At 43.1% G+C, this 17,585-nt stretch overlaps 1 protein-coding gene across 1 annotated transcript in view; it reads left to right on the top strand.

Annotated features, from left to right (window-relative positions):
* The window catches only part of RALGPS2 (Ral GEF with PH domain and SH3 binding motif 2), a 2,773,917-nt gene that overhangs the window by 2,657,167 nt on the left and 99,165 nt on the right, over positions 1-17,585 (top strand). The window contains exon 20 of the mRNA XM_044085226.1: positions 12,234-12,339. Coding sequence (XP_043941161.1) covers positions 12,234-12,339 — 106 coding nt within the window. The remainder of the gene's footprint in view (positions 1-12,233; positions 12,340-17,585) is intronic.

Here is a 17,585-nt window from a genome sequence, read left to right as displayed (position 1 = left end):
TTTACAATACTTAACTGAGATGTTGGACAAAGGCCTAACACATTACAACACGGACCCTCCTTTATTCTCTCATCCCTTGCTAAAGCAGTACTTCAGAGGGGCTAAAAACATAAGACTGCCCCGGAGAGCACCAACACCAGCTTGGGACATCAGTTTTGTTTTGGAAAAACTGACCCTGCCACCTTTTGAGCCAGCAAGTACAGCCGATCTAAAATTTTTATCATGGAAAACAGCTCTGCTCCTGGCAGTAACCTCAGCACGAAGAGTCTCCGAGCTACAGGCATTAATGGCAGTGGAACAGTTTATAATTTTTCATCAGGACAGGGTTTCTTTAAGGACAAACCCTACCTTTATGCCAAAGGTGGTATCTAGTGTGGCTCTTAACCAAACCATCCATTTGCCAACTTTTTATACAAACCCCCAGAATAAAGGGGAAGAAACTTCTGCACTCTTTGGACGTATACAGGCAGCTACGCTTCTACTTGGACCAAACAAAAGCTTTCAGGAAAACTGAGCAACTGTTTGCAGCATATGCTGCAGGATCACAGGGCGCAAAGCTATCTCAAAGCAGACCATCTCCAAATGGATAGGACACTGTATTCATTACTGCTACACACAGCATGGAAAATCAGTCCCTAATAACATTAGGCCACATTCTACCAGAGCAACAGCCACTTCAACAGCCTTTCTCAGAGGAGTACCAACTAAGGAAATTTTGGAGGCTGCAACTTGGAGTTCAGTGCACACCTTTACCAAGCATTACCACTTGCCTCTTTACTCTAAATCCAGAGCAGGGTTTGCCACTGCAGTTCTGCAGGGCCTCATAGCCACTCCTAACTTTTTATAAACCAGCCACCCAACTTTAGCTTTGGGATTCTACCCAAGTGTGATGACTGCAGCAGTGTAACACAATGAACATAGTACAGTCTTGTACCTACCATAAATGTAGATGTTAGAGTGTTCACACTGCTGCAGTCCAGGTTACCCTCCCTCCACCCCCTCTGTCCTAGCTGGACTTATCTATTCCTTTCTATCCTATACAACCTTTGTGGTGTATTTGCTTGTATCTGAAGGTATTGTTTTTATTTTTTTATATATGTTTTATTAGCAATATGTATTGCCTACCTACTTGGGGTCACCTGACATCTGGGGCAAGAAAAACTGAAGAACATGGCGTTGGATGCATCTTATATACCCCTGGCGCACTGACATCAGGGAAGAAGCGACAGCAACCAACGCCAGACCAAGACTTTGGAACTCTGGCCGACTGCAGGACCGCCTGACGGCAGGATAACCCAAGTGTGATGACTGCAGCAGTGTGAACACACTAACATCTACATTTATGGCAGGTACAAAACTGTACTTTATAATGCAACTGTTGATTCTTCCAGGGCTGCTGCCTGTGGTACAGTCATGAGGCATTATTCTTAGCTACATCCTGTGCAGGCTTTGCCTTATGACATCAAGGTCAAACTTTTGGACGTCACTCTGGATAAAAGCATTTTCGGGACTGGTGCTGCCGACTTAGTCCCTTCAGGGTAGGGAGGTAAGTCCTTGTAGGAGTTTAACTATATTTTTGTTTCCCCTATTCTCAAGTTTCAGAACAACTGTTCTTCCAAGTTTGCTTTTGTTTGTAGGCAAACTCGCCCCCTTTTTATGGGTAAGAAGAGTTCTAGGCATGTTCCCCCTGCTAAATTTACTCGGACTCCTTCCTCCCAGAAACTTTCTTTTCAGAATATGGGTCTATTTGAAGTTTGGCCTTCCCTTCCCAGAGGCCAGGTCCCACTGTTTCTCTGCAGTCTGCCAGTGAGAAGGTTCTTCACAACTTGGATTTGCAGGCAGTCAGATATTTAGACAAAACTAAAGTTATTCAAAAGTCTGAGCTACCTTTTGCATTTTTTCATTCCAGGACTTTGGGTTTGACTGTTTCTAATCAAACCATCTTATTGGATTTCTAAAAGCCATTTCTTTCAGTTATTCTTTTCACGGCAAATGTCTCTCCTCAATCACAAAGGCATATTCTAATAGGGCAGGTGCCTCCTCTGGTGCATTTTTTCAAGGGTCTTGATAGCAGTTTTATCCTTGAGGCTGATACCCGGTCCATTGTTCATTCATTCACTGAGCGTAAGTTGGATGCTATTTCCAGTGCCAGAGCTGGTGTTGCCAGGGCTATTCTTTGTGCCTTCCTTCTCCCAGGCTTCCACCTGAGGTCTTGTGCTCTTCCTTAGGTGAAGAATACTGCAACACTGATATGGAAGGACATTGTACAGTTGTGTAAAATGTTACTGTAACAGTAGATGTCCTCTTGTTCAGTATTCTAGTATTTACTCCCTCCCCTTGTCCTGACACTTGCCTGGGTGGGTGCTGGTTCCCTCCTGCCTGAGAGGCCTTTTCCGTCTTTATTTTCCATCTAGATGCATATATTCCTCCTTGTCCTAGATGGTACTCTGTTCCTTCTGGGGCTTTTTCAGTTCTGAGTCTGTGCATCCGTATGCCACATTTATGCTCTATATCTTGCACAGGGAGCATATGGCACCTATAAGAGCTGAAGGCTTTGCTATACTGGCCAGATGTTGGGATATCCTTGGCAGGAGATCCCTTAGGTGAAGAGTACTGCAGCAGTGAAGAGAAGGCAATCTACTGTTATGGTAAGATTTTACACAACTGTACTTTCTTGGGCTCACTTGTTTGTTGACCTTGTGCCTGTACTTTGAACTTCTATTGTGTTGTTGCCATTTTTTTCTCTTTTTTTTTTTTTTTTCTTTGGGGAAGTAGGTGAACTGTAGCAACTGTGCAACCTCTGCTTTAGTGATTGCAGCCCTGTACCTGGTTTCTTCAAGCCTCGTCTTTATCACTGCTTTGTTCTTCATTACAGCCTGTCCTATCAGCAGAGACTCGGTCACTTCTTCCATGCTCCTCAGTGTGACTGTTGTCTTCTTTCCGAATATTGGTAGCTTATCTGGCCTTCCTTATCTTGTATACGATCACCATGTAGTCTCCCTTCGTCCTTTACCCAGTCCATCTACTATTGGGCATGTTCTGTAGAGAGTGCTTGTGGTTTGCATAGTATGCATCATTCCAGCCTTCTGAGTATTTGAGTGTTTTTTGACTCTGTTTAAAGTCTGCTGTTCACTCCAAACCTTTGGGTGGTTATAAAAGCAGTTTCATATATATATATATATATATATATATATATATATATATATATATATATATATATATAAATGTGTGTGTGTGTATGTGTGTGTGTATATATATATATATATATATATATATATCGGAGCACTTTACATGCTTGAATTACTGAAACCTCGAATTGCATATGGTCGAGACCATATGCTCAAGCTTTCAGTAACTCGAATGTGTAAAGTGTTAAAAAAAAATAACACTTTACTTACCTTAAAACATTACTTACACACAGAGGCAAGGACACCTGTACGCTCTGTGTGTAAGTAATGTTTTCATTTTTTTTTTGCAATGTTGACAGGAAACAGGAAATCTCCACTTTTGCGCTTCTGCGTACAGTGCGAAATGGGAGCTTTCCCTTTTCCCCACTGTAGCGCAATCTCGGAGTTGGTATATTTAAGTCGGGTGGTGCAGGGGCCCCTGCAAAAGCGATGTTTGACTTTTTTTTGGGTTTTTTTTACGTTTTATTTTAGGAGTTCGAGTTTCCGAAAATTGAACTTATGGTACTCGAACTTATGGTCTCGACCATGTGAAGTTCGGGTTTTGAGGAATGAAGTTCGGGTTTTGAGGAATTCGAGCTTCTAAAGTGAATCCATAGATTTATGTGTGTGTGTGTGTGTGTGTGTGTGTGTATATATATATATATATATATATATATATATATATTTTTTTTTTTTTTTTATATATATAGTCTGGCTTTTTGGTCTTGATCTGCTTCAGAATGCTAGCTAACCTCAGATCTGATGTCAATCTTCACTCAATCCTTGACTTGTGGGGTTCAATTCCGTATCTCAGAAATGACTCTGCCGTTATTCCAGCTCGCGCCTTCCAAAACTCTCAAGCTAAGCTTTTACCCATAATGCTCCTCACACAATTTCTTCAGATCTCGTTTGCCACTTTTCAGTGCCAGACACGTTTATTTAGACAGCTCTCGAGCAAGCTATTTCTTTTTGGTAGTAAGTAAAAATCTCTCTTTTTTTTTTTTTTTTTTTTTTTTTTTTTCTTTCCCTTTTGTGATTTCTTTCCTAATTTGTATTACCCAGTTTCTCTTTCTTGCTGTCGTTCTGTAACATGATTGGTGTTTCTATTATATTATACTTACTATCATTGGTATTTTCTTTAGCCTCTCTTACCATTAAGGTAATTCTTCGTACCATCATTGGTACCTCTCTTTCTTGGCTCCTTTTTTCCTTTCCTTCTTTACCGGGAGGTAAACATTCATACCATTGTTGGTACAACTGTCAAAACCTAAAAGTCTAAACCTTAATTCTGTCCACCTTCCTTGTGTGTGTGTGTGTGTGTGTGTGTGTGTGTGTGTGTGTGTGTGCGCACTTGGAAATGGCTGAAAAACATAAGGAAAGTTTTGGTTTCAAAAGATACCAGAAGTGTGAACGCAAGGTACCTAATTCTGATAGACATTCCCTGTGTGTGTATTGTTTGGACCAAGTTTACCTTCAAGAAGACTGTGCCATATGTTATGGCTTCAGTCACCGGGCCCTTATTGAGAGAAAAATAATAAGCACATCTTAAAAGGTCTTATTAAAACTGCTTTCGATGATGCCATACCTGGTTCTCTAAAGTCCAAAATGGATATTAGCTCTCCTTCTTCATAGAAACATTCTAAGCAGAGGAGCAACTTGGTGCCAACAGTATCTTCGGCACTGTTATCTAAAATGCCTTAGACATTCCTGGTTCCTGCAGTTTCTTCGGAACCGTCTGGAGAAAAGGATACGTCTTTAGTACCAATGGTTCCTGCTTCAGCACCAACTTCTTCTGTTACTACTACTATCTCCACCATTTCAGAAATTTCTCTGGAACTGAATTTTTCTTTAAAGACGGACCTCATACCAAGTATTCTCCATCAGTAGACCCATTCATAGGCCAACCTCCAAGTCCCTTCTTGGACAGACCCAGATGCCCATTGGTGTCTCTTGTCCATTCCACCAAGTGCCTGCCAAAATCTGATATTTTGAGGCTGGTGGATCAGCTCTTGGTGGCAAGGGGATTGTCTACTTCAGCAGTTCCGAGCCTTTCTACCCCTGGAACCTTACCTATCTTGACTCCTGTAACTGTTCCTCCTCTAACCCCAGCTGGGCTTTCAGAGTTTCTGGTGCCGACAATCCCAGTTTTGCCGGTCAGAGTTTCTTGTCTAGTGCCAAAAACTGCCTTGAGCTCTTTGGTTCTGTTGCCGGCTCTGGGGGGCATGGTTCTACTCTGGTAGTGTTGGAGCCATCCATGCTGCTCCGGGCATCAGCATATGTTAGCTCAACACCAGCTTCAGAGGCAGCCTCTTCAGTGAGGGTTGTGACTTTGGATCCAAAGGAGTCTATTTCGATTATTTTGATTCCGAGCTCCCATTCCTCTATGGGGGGGGGGGGCAACCTTCCAAGCCATGGAGAAGGCATTGTCCACTGCGGGCATTCAGTCAATACCACTCTTGTCAGACCTATAGCCCTGCCGTTCCCCTCACCCAGAGCTTCCTCTAGCCTCTAATGTCGGACAACAGGTGCTGAAGCCTCAGGATCCAACTGTTGAGGTCATCTCTTCAGATACCTCTCCAGCCCATCCCACCAAAGAGGTATCCCTGAAGAAAAAGTGCAAGAGGAAGCAGTTGGACTCCCCTGAAGAGTCCTTCACTGAAGATGCCAATTTTGATGAAAGGGAAGGTTCCCCAAGGCCACCCCTGGAAAATGTCTCCTTTAGAGACATTCTTGAGATCCTGAAGCAGAGGGGTGGCTGGACTTCCCTTCAGCCTTCCTCGGAGGAATCTGTATACATAGAGACTTTCAATGGCTGACCTTCTACCTCCTGGATTTCTCCACCTGCTGACGATCTGATTAAGTTAATTGCTCAACGGGCTTGGAAGATACCGGACTCTATCGAGCCAATCCCGGAGAGACCAGACCGTATTTTGTCAGCTCCCCAATATCAGCAGCATTGGGCAAAAGGAATACCAGTTGATGCCATGCTGGTAGTGGCAGCCACCAAAAAGGAACTTGCCAGTGAAAGTCTTACTATTCATCCTCCTAATAAAACGTCTGGGATGATGGATACATTTGGAAAGTGTGTGTACACTTCATCGACCTTCGCACTAAGGTCCTTGAATTACATGTCACATTTCAAGAGACTTCAACAAGATAAAAGAACTTTCAGGTACTCTGACAGGAGCAGTAGCTGAAGGGGTTAGAGAAAGGTAACTTCTCAGCTAGCAACTCTTGATTCTGTTGGTAATTTGTCCATGAGGCTACGAGGGCAGCAGGTTCAGGCATTGCTGTTAGGAGACACCCGGATGTGCTTATGTGAATTTGTGGAGCCATTTAAGTCTTTTTTCATCAATGCTCTGTTTGACAGAACGTCCCTTTTTGGCCTTAAAGTTAAAGATAACCTGACTAGATGCGAGAAGGATGGAAAGACCCATTCTGTCGTGGGTGTGCACTTTTCCACTCCTCAACTGTCTTACTCCAGGAACCAGAGAAGTGGGAAGCTATGGTTCAAAAAGTCACAAGGGCCTTTCCAAGACTCGCACAGCAATGAATTCCTCTGGGGCAGAGGGGGAAGTCACAATGGAAGATGCCATGCTCAAGACAGAGATGGCCCGAATAATCAGGGTTCCAGGGACTCTTTCCCTGGTAACTCTTATGAACATTCCTGAAAGGAGGCCTGATTGCCATCCTCTGGCAGCAGTTGGGGGACTATTATTCCTGCAGCTACCTGCCTGTCTCAAGATAACATCGGACAGTTGGGTACAGAGGATCATCAACAGAGGTTACCATATTCCTTTTTCGGACAGGCCAAAAGAATTGAAGAGAATCCCAGACGTCCCACCCACTCCCAGGGATGTAGCAGTCATAGAAGTTCAAAAACTGCTCGAGAAAAGATTCATCCAAGCAGTCCCACCAGACCATATAGGATCTGGAGTCTACTAAGGAATCTTTTTTAGTGCCAAAAAAAAACGGGAATGGAGCCTGATTCTGGATCTCAGCCAGCTGAACAAATTGGTTCAACAAACCAAATTCTAGATAGTCACAGTTCAGTCTATACTTCCATTTTTAGAGAAAGACGATTGGATGTGCTCTTCAGAATGCATATTGCCATATAAAAATGGACAAGCAATGCAGAATATTCCTGCACTTCTGGCTGGGAGCCAGTCATTACCAGCTCAGGGCCTGCCCTTCGGCATCACCACAGCTCCCAGGGTGTTCACCAAATGCATGGCAGTGGTAGCAGCTCACTTCACACTGCAAGGAATCCATGTGTTTCCATATTTAGACAACTGGCTGCTCACTGCTCCCACCAGGCATCTACTTAAAAAGGCAAGAGACTACGTTCTTCAAATGTGTTCCTCATTAGGAATCTCTCTAAACTATGAAAAATCCCACCTAGAGCCAACTCGGCAATTAGAATTAATAGGAGCGATGCTGAACACGAGTACAGGTATTGCATCTCTTCCCCTGGCAAGACTTCAGAGAATCAGATCTTAAGTCAGAATATTTGCAGCAAAAAGGTGACTGCAAGGCTGTTGCTACAAATGCTAGGATTAGTGCTAGCTTCCATTGCTCTAGTTCTCCTGGCTAGATTCCACATGCAGATTCTTCAGTGGCGCAATGGCTGTTGGCATCCAAATGGTAATTACTGAATCAGCCAGTCTCCCATCTGGTATTAATCACCAACCTGTGCAAGAGAGACTCGAGTTATTGGCTTCACTCCAACGAAATTTTGTCAGGCAGACCCGTTGTTCCTCTTCAACTCCAAGCCATAGTGACCACAGACACATCCCAGATGGGGGACATTATCTGAGAAAGACAGTCCAAGGCACTTGGTCCCAGCTAGAGGCCAATTTTGCAGATCAGTGCTCAAGAGATGAGCGCAGTGCTTTTAGAGTTGCAGGCATTCCAAGACACACCTTCCCCTTGGGAACGATTGCAATTTAAACAGAACATTTCAGTAGTCTGGTATATCAACAAGGAAGGGGGGAACCAGATCTTACCCTGTTTGTTGAGAAGCACGCAGAGTATGGCAATGGGCGATATCATCCGTCCGCTTTCTAGCTGCAATACATATTCTGGGGAGCTGCAGTGTGATTGCAGACCAATTAAGCTGGACCATCCTAATGCCTCTGTAGTGGTCTCTCAATCCGTTGGTGGTTGAAAAAATATTCCACCTCTGGGACCTGCTGTGATCTCTTTGCATCCCACCCTGAACAACAAGTGCAGTAGCTACTTTGCCCTAATTCCCCCCTCCAGGTTGTCACTGAGGGATGCTCTTCTTCACGATTGCCCCCCCCACCCAGTCTATTGTATCAGTTAAAGAGACTCTGATTAACTGAAATAAAGTTCAGCTGTCCTAGTAGGATTTTCCTGACATTTACTCAGTTGCCTGCTACAGAAAAAGCCATGGTTCGCAGAGAGTTTACAAAGCATCAAAGGGATCTCATTGTTGAAAGGTATCAGTCAGAAGATGGGTACAAAAAAATTTCCACAGCATTGGATATACCATGGAACACAGTGAAGACGGTCATCAAAAAGTGGGCAAAATAATGGACAACAGTGACACTGCAAAGAACTGGATGTCCCTCCAGAACTGATGAAAAGACAAGACAAAAACTGGTCAGGGAGGCTGCCAAGGGACCTACAGCAATACTGAAGGAGCTGCAGGAATTTCTGGCAAGCACTGGTTGTGTACTATATGTGACCACAATCTCCCATATTTTCCATATATCTGGCCTATGGGGTAGGGTTGCAAGTTGGAAGCCTTTTCTTACAGAGAAAAACATCCAGGCTTTGCTAAAATTTGCAAAACAATACATCATGTCTCCCAAAAGCATGTGGGAAAATGTGTTATAGTCTGATGAGACCAAGGTTGAAATTTTTGGCCACAATGCCAAAAGGTATGTTTGGCACAGACACAGCACTTCCCATCACCAAAAGAACACCATCCCCACGGTGAAGCATGGTGGTGGCGGTATCATGCTTTGGGGTTACTTTTCTTCAGCTGGAACTGTATCTTTAGTCAAGTTGGAGGGAATTATGAACAGTTCCAAATACCAGTCACTTTTGACCCAAAATCTTCAGACGTCTGCTAGAAAGCTGAAGATGAAGAGGAATTTCACTTTTCAACACGACAATGACCCCAAACATACATCCAAATCAACAAAAGAATGGCTTCTCCAGAAGAAAATTAAAGTTTTGTAATGGCCGAGCCAGAGCCCACACCTTAATCCAATAGAAAATCTGTGGGGTGACCTAAGTAGAGCTGTGCACAAGAGATGCCCTCGCAATTTGACAGATTTGGAGCACTTTTGCAAGGAAGAGTGGGCAGATATTGCCAAGTCAAGATGTGCCCATGCTGATAGACTCCTTCCCAAGAAGACTGAATGCTGTAATTAAAGCAAAAGGCGCTTAAAGTATTAGTTTAAGGGTGTGCACACTTATGCAACCAGCGTATTGTACATTTTTTATTTTTTATATTTTTCCCCTAACAGATTTGTTTGTTTTTCAATTAAATTGCACAGGTTATAGGTCACATTAAAGATGGGAAAAGTTTTGAAATGATTTATTGTGGTCTCATGTTTTTTTTATTGCAAAAACCTGGCATTTTAAAAGGGATGTGTACACTTTTTATACCCACTGTAGGTTCATAGATTACTACTAGCCTAATTGCCCCTGTTGGCCATTTTAAGCCTAGTCAATTTCCCCATATGAGAGTCAATCTGCACCTTCTGTGTGTAAGGTAAGCACCTTAACCATTGTGCCAACCAGCTCCCAAAAATAGTTCATATGTAAGTTCTAGGCTAGCTGCCCTTGCCGGCTGTTTTAAGCCTAGCCAGTTTCCCCACAAAGGTGAGAATTAAACCCTTTACCTTGTGTCTTTCAGGTAAACACCTTAAAAATTATGCCAACTTCTGTGTTAACTACGTCCACCATACAGTGTCATTTCTGACAAGAAGCCAGGCTTGCCTGTTATCAGAAACCATGGAGCAAGTCTTTTTGGCCTTGGAGAAAGTATTCAGGACCTGCTAGGAGGTGATCAAAGGTGGTGGTGTGTGTGTGTTAAGTTGGGGAAAGTTAGATGGAGATGGGGAGTAAATTTAAAACTGAATTTGTCTGCTAATAGGTTGTCTATGTCCTCAGGGAATGAGCAAATGTTATTAGCTCTGAGGTTTCTGACATGGGTGAAAAAGGTTTTGTGGTTGCTGTTATCAGAGGCAGCAATTTTTTCAATGCATACGCTTCTGCGTGGAGACGTGCGTGAATGGGCGTACCTTCGTTGAAGGTTGTGCGTCAGGGCTGGTAACTCTGCACGTAAAAATCAACTACCAATCATTAGCGGACCGGAGCTCTGCTGTGGCGACCCCTAACCAAGAAAAGCCGAAAGACGCAACAACTTTTGGAGGATTTCATTTTGAGTTGTTGATTTTTTTTTTCAAGTTCATGCCAATATGATGGAGTATTAAGTTTGATTTTACAAACTGTGAGTTTTTTCTTACTTTATAGGTTGTATTAGGGTTCCACCATAGGGGTTTATTCATGAATTTGACATTGTGCTTGTGTCTTATGGGAACAGATGCCTGAATACATGCTTTGAAGTGGGCATAGAAATTATTCGCAAATGTGGCAGCTTTTAGGATGCGGGTTATTGAGTTTTTGAGCTGAACGGTGAATTTTCATCAGATGTAGTTAGGTGGATTACATTTGCCTTCGAGTACTCTAAAGACCGAAAGGTTTTGTGTTAAATCAGATCTTCCCCAGTAGTAAGCATTACTGAATGGAGTCAGATTTGACCAGTGATGCAGTAACTGCAGGTATTGAGCAAAGGCTGGCAATGTCTTTGAATCCCTAGTTAGGACACGAACCATTTGGTTTGGGGACACGAACCATTTGGTTTGGGGAGCTAGCAGTAATGAAGTCCAGGAATCTTTGTGCGTATTTATTTGAGGTGGTGTGGATTTAATGGTTAATGGAAGGATAGTTTGAAATCTCCGAACAGGACAGTGTTAGGCTCAATGGGAGGATGTCAGTTTGTTTTATATGCCTCATGCAGATCTAAACATTTTGCTGCCTGGATTAGCCATTTTGAGTCAAAACCCTTATTCAGAAGGGGTCCTGAGAGAGTAATCTAAACATTTTTATTTTATTTTACATTTTTCACCAAGTAGGTGGACTGGTCTGAGGTGAAATAAATTCTGTACATTTTAAAGTACTTTTATGTTCTGTTGGCATGTTTTCAAAGAATGTGATTACGTATGGAGTATGTTTCTAGCTGAGTACCTGCTTTTTTGATAAGTGCCATGGAATTTTAATATCTTAAATGTTAATATTTGCAAAATACATTTGGTAGCACACAAGGCCATGAAACTTTTGGCCTCAGTAGCCTATCCTTACATAGTCTGACTTGATGCTGCAGTTTTGGCTTAAATGTTTAGGATATGTAAGGAAAGATTATAAAGTCTTCTGTTCTTCAGGCTGAACCAGAAAATGCACTGGAAAACCGCTTTGTTTCTTGACCCTTCGTGTGAATGTAAAATTGCAAAAATGAAGAAACTGTCTGGCATAAAACAAAGAGCTCCTTTAGAATGTTACTTTCATTTTGATTTAAATGTTTGTGGTGTAACAAACCATTTGCATGCTAAATTTCTGGTTAACCTAAGCATACTGATGGTTTCAGTGCTTGTGACTTGTGGGCATTTATTCTAAAATCCTACCACAGCTTGGCCATTGAGTAAAATAGCCTTATGTTTATTTTGTATGGGAGGATTGAAAAATACACTTTACCGAGTGCTGAAGTCCATTATGTATGTTGGTTAACCAGTGCAGTCTGTGTATTTTGGAAAGGACCTATTCATGTTTATGGTGTGACTGTAATTTCATCATGTATGGAATGTAACATTTTAAAAGAAAATGACTAAATAAGTGGAAGTAATGAACAGAGCTAGCCCGCTTGGATGCAATTTTTAGGGTCCTTGGAATGTTGGGTTTTGTAAATGCTTGTATGCCATATATTTGTTGAACCACTATTGAATTTCTCTTTCTCTCTCTCGTGTAATTCAGTTCAAGACAACTAGTACGAAGAATGTGCCAGTTGTGGGTTGGATGGTTATGATGGCAGATGACCCAGAGCATCCAGATGTTTTCATACTAACGGATTCTGAGAAAGGTGAGTGTACAGTATGCTAAAAGAACTGAATAGCCTTTTGTTCCACCTGTTTAATAAGTAATTATTGACTTGCTACATTTCAGGTCAGACCTTTGAACCCTTTGCTCTGGGGCTTCACTCCCAGCCTGACAGGAGTGGAGCAGCTGTTTCAGAAGTGTGCTGTTCATTTAGGTGCCATGACAGCAAGTATACAGAATTCCATGTTGGTGCAGTGCCGAAGTTTTTCTGACACTGTGTATGCACTCAACTTGTACAGTGTTTCATGGGGTTAGTGACATGCAGAGTGTTCTTATGGTGAGGGAGTAGGGTTACGCCAATGTTTTGTTTCATATGACTGATTTTTTTTTTTTTTTTTGTACATCCATTCGTTCCTTTATTTATTTCCATTTGTTAACCAGGGTAGTCTGACTGGGCTAAAAGCTCCTTTTCCATCATTCATACGTGCCATCTAAAACCTTTCCTTGTGCCTTTCTTTCCACAGTGGAATAAGATATGATACCGTAAACTACGTCATCTATTTTATATCTGACTAGTGAAAGGGTAAATAAGCTTGCAAAGCATCCAAAGCCTGGATTTAAGTTTAGGAGTTTCAGGAAAATCCGGATGCTTGAAAATCCAGATTAAGTTAAAATTGGCCACAATGCAGCTTCCTGTACTCCTAGTCATAATGCTGTGTGTGGAAGAAGGTAATGTTTTAAAAGGCTGCTTTTTAGCTGCCTTCTTCATTTAGTGCTCAGACATACACCTGTGTCCATAATGACACAGGATTAGTTAATGACTTGGCAAAGCAGAGGTCCAGCCAGCTAGGTGTGGAGTGTTGTAAGGAGCAGGCTTGATGGTAGCCTGTTCACCAGCATTGGTGAGGGTTCTGTCCCTTTGCAGTACCACTTTCCAGATATTGGAAAACAGTACAGAACTACAAGGCAGTACCCCTAAAGGGTTGCAGAGTGTGTGTGTTCTGTACACACAGGAGTGTACATGTATCTATAAAGTCATATATGCAGTGTATGCATGGGACTGTATATGCATGTCATCATATGTGCTCTGCACGTATGGTAGTGTGCATGTATGCACATGATCATATATGCTGTGCATGCCTGGAGAGGTGTGTGTGCGTGAACACACACTATCTTATATGGTCTAAATTCACTGCAAGTATGCTAGTCTGCACAACATTTTTTAGGGTGTGCGTAAATGTGGTGCTCATGTAATCGCATCATTTTTATTTGCATGGCAGATCTCAGAGGACTTGCATATAGGGCATTAAAAGGGAAAAAATACAGCTAGACACAGTATTTTGGGGTTAGGCTACATTCACTTCCTTTCTCAGCATGAGAGAGACCCAATCCCTGATAGCTTAGTACAAGAAATTGTGACAAAACACTCAGTTTGTAGTACATCAGATTGTAGCATAACGTACAAGAAATTGTGACAAAGCATGCAGTGTGTAGGACATTAAATTGTAGTGTAACATAGAGCAATAGGAGGGTTCAGCAGTCATAACCTCTGTGTTCATGACATGGATGCCAAGAAATTCGCTCTCGAGATGAATCGTGGTATCATGTTGTGAACTCGTAATACAGAGTTACGATCTACTTGACCCCCTCATAATTCTTTGTAGTGCATGGAGATTTATCTTCTCATTGTACTCCAAATGAATCAAAATTAAGATTTAAAAATAAGAAAAAAAACATGATGTGGTGGTGGTGCTTTGACAGCCGGTAAAGCAGTGGAAGAGCGATTGACATCTTGTGTGATGTCCTTCAAGAATGCAACTGCAGTCATAACATATGGGTTGTCTTTTTTGGCATCAAATAATTCGTAAATAAACTGACTACTACCCTATTTAGTTCGTTCTACTGTAATCAGTTTCTCCATGATCACTTGGAACCCTGCAATGGTGTAGAACTTTTTGAACATAGTAACATTATTGTCTCTTGAATTTGTCTCTTGAATTTGTATTGTACTTGTAATTTTGAGCTGGTATCTTTACTGTCTTGTTGATACAATAATCATGCCAAGGAAAGCATAAAGAATGTTAATTTGTTATGCCTATCATTTATGTACCTGTAAACCTATGTGTTTTCTGTTTTTTCTCTGTGGAGCTTTTCTCCCCGGGCCTCCGCTGAAAATGGACATGTATCCAGTCGGACTATCCCGGTCAACAAATGTAAAATAAAATAAATAAATTGTCCTGCCTCAGGCAGCCCTCGGTCGGCCGGATTCCAAAGCCTGGGTCCGACGTCGGCTGATGTCGCATTTCTCTCTGACGTCAGAGCGGCTGGAGTATATAAGCATCAGCCGACGCCATCTTCTTCAGTCTTTCTTGCTGCGCGGTGCCCGAAGCAGAAGCAGTTCGCAAGTGCTGGTCGGTCAGCTCCTGTATTCTTCGAAACCGAAGACATCAAAAAAGCTAAGTACCCCGTTGGGGACCTTTTCTTGCCTCAGCCGATGTCAGAATTAACTGAAAAAGTAAATAATTGTTTGTCTTGTGGTAAACAAATACCTCATAAGGATTTCCATTCTTACTGCCTCCCTTGCCTTGGCCCAGACCACGACGTCTTGGCCTGTGCCGCCTGTACTCGCTTCAATAAGCGCACTCTCAGGCGCCGGGCGGAGTTCGCTGAAGACTTTTTTGGCGAAAAGTTTGCTTACATTATGCCGTCGGAACAACCGACTACACATATTTCTAAAAAACGGAAGGACCGGGACCGACCTCCTCGGCCCGCGACTTCCTCCGACTCCACACCAAAACTTACCGCGAGTGCCCCGGTTCCCTCTGAGGCGGTTATTCCACCGCTTGGAACCGAAGACACTGCATTACCGATACCTCCGACACCGGAGGCCACACCGACGCCAATTATTGATTTTCCTCCGGATACTGTAACCGAGGAAATGCCCGAGACCATTGCTGTGGATAAGGTTACCCCTGCACGTGGGGCTGCCAGGCCTCCCATGTCTATGTCTATCAAGGCCTACACACGTGCAAAGGCAGTGAGCCAGGCCAAGCCTGCAAGCCAGGCCAAGCATCACTGTGCTAAAACCTTGCCTCAGCCTAACCCTGAAGCTCAAATTATGTCCTTGGCCGCAGATCTAATTTCTCTGATCAGAGGCTCCCAGGCCCATCCTGAGAGAGGATCCCAGCCTCCTCTTGATAAGAGGCCCAGGGTTGAACCACCTGACCCCCTTTCTTCAGATGAAGATTCTGGGGACTCTGTGCTTTCCGAATCCCAGGAACCCCCTTTTCAGACTTTCGAGAATTCGGATGCAGAGGACTCCATTCCTTCGGCCTCTCCTCCTGAGGATATTTCTTTTGGGGAAGTTCTGCATTCCATGAGGGAGCATTTCCAGTGGCAAGGTCAGGAATTTTCTGATTCCAGGAAGCGCCTTGAACTTTCCTTAAAAGCCACAACACAGACCCTTAGCTATTCCTCCTGTGCTTGATGTGTTGGATGACCTTTACTCTGACTCCAGTGCTACCCCTGATTCTCTGCCCCCGGCTCCTGTCAAGCCTGACAGATACTATAGGGTCCCTGAAACCCATTCTCATTTCTTTAGGGCCCATGCTGTAGACTTAGAAACTATTTCCCAGGGGCCTAAGGGGGTTTCTGCTACCACTTCCAAAAATCCTTTGCCTTCCGACAGAGAGGCAAGGTCCTTAGAGAGATGGGGGAAGAAGGTTTACACCTCTACTACCTTAACTATGAGAGCTCTCAGTTGTCTGATTTACAGAAAAAATTAGCCTCTCCTGACCCTTTAGATAGGAAATCTTTGCAGGAGGCTGTCCATAACTCTCAGCAGGTTAGTAATCATTTTCTGCAGTGTGGATATGATGCATTGGAAGCTTCATGTAGGGCAGCTATGACAAGAGCGGTCATTCGTAGACATGCATGGTTAAGAGAGCAACCTTTACCGGATCTTGTTAAGGCAAAGCTACTGGATGCTCCTTTGGAAAAGAACAAACTTTTTGGTGATCATGCTAAAGATGTGTTAAAGACCATTGAAGAAAAAGCCAAGTCAGTTCAGACAGTTAAAGATTTTCTCCAGGTTCAGCCCCCCAGGTTCAGCAGGAACTGGCCTTCTAAAAACTGGTCTTTCCCAAATCCGGAAAAATTTCAAAGGGGCAAGAACAGGCGTGCCCGTGGCAGAGGGCAATATAGAGGATCCTACAGGGGACGCCAATGGCAACCAACAAACCAAAGAGGTGACACAGGGGTTTCCCCTGTCACTCAGGGACAATCTCAATGACTTGACTCTAACTTCTCCGACCAAGGAGCAAAAACAAGCTCCTTTGAGAGGAAAGTTATCTCTGTTCTCAGAAAATTGGCACAAACTGACAAAAGACAAATGGATATTGGACATTATAGATCATGGTTACAGGTTCTATTTTCATACCTTACCAAGAAAACAAGGCATGCCAAATCTTCCACAAAATCAAAAGGCAGAGGCTATCAAGCAAATTTCTATGCTGACTCAGATCAAAGCAATAGAAAAAGTGCCTCAACAAGAACAAGGTCAGGGGTTTTACTCAAGACTGTTCCTTGTTCCAAGAAAAGAAAATAAATGGAGACCGATACTGGACTTGTCCGCTTTAAACACTTTTTCTCATAGTACCAAAGTTCAAAATGCTGACCTTACAGCAACTCCTTCCCATGCTGGGCAAGGGGTCTTGGCTGATTACTCTGGACCTCAAGGAGGCATACCTGCATGTCCCTATCAGACACAGCTGCAGAAGATACCTCAGATTTCTTGCAGGGCCAGAGCATTATCAATTCTCAGCATTGCCTTTTGGCTTATCTACTGCGCCCAGAGTATTCACGAAATGCCTGGCATCAGTAATTGCTCATTGCAGACTCCATGGGATGCAAATCTACCCCTACCTGGACGATTGCCTCATACAAGCGGACAACGAACTAACCTTGACAAAAAACTTGAATTATGTCATACACTTGCTACAGGCTTTGGGATACACAGTCAACTTTCAAAAGTCAAGACTTCTACCATCCCAGCAAATAACTTTCTTAGGAGCCAAACTAGACACAGCCTCTCAAATGGCCTATTTGACAGAAGACAAGCAAGAGCAGTTAACTCATTACTTCAAAAGTTTAGCAAGACTCTCCCAGATGACTGCAAGGAGATTCCTACAGGCCCTGGGGTTTATGGCATCTTGCATTCTCCTGGTCCCACTAGCAAGACTACACATGAGAAAACTTCAATGGTATCTAAAGAGCTTATGGTCTCAGCAC

Source organism: Protopterus annectens, chromosome 10.part0, assembly GCF_019279795.1.
Source record: "Protopterus annectens isolate FY-2018-M chromosome 10.part0, PAN1.0, whole genome shotgun sequence".
NCBI lineage: Eukaryota > Metazoa > Chordata > Ceratodontiformes > Protopteridae > Protopterus > Protopterus annectens.
Note: the sequence above shows the minus strand (reverse complement) of the source record. Positions and strands in the feature narration are given on the sequence as shown.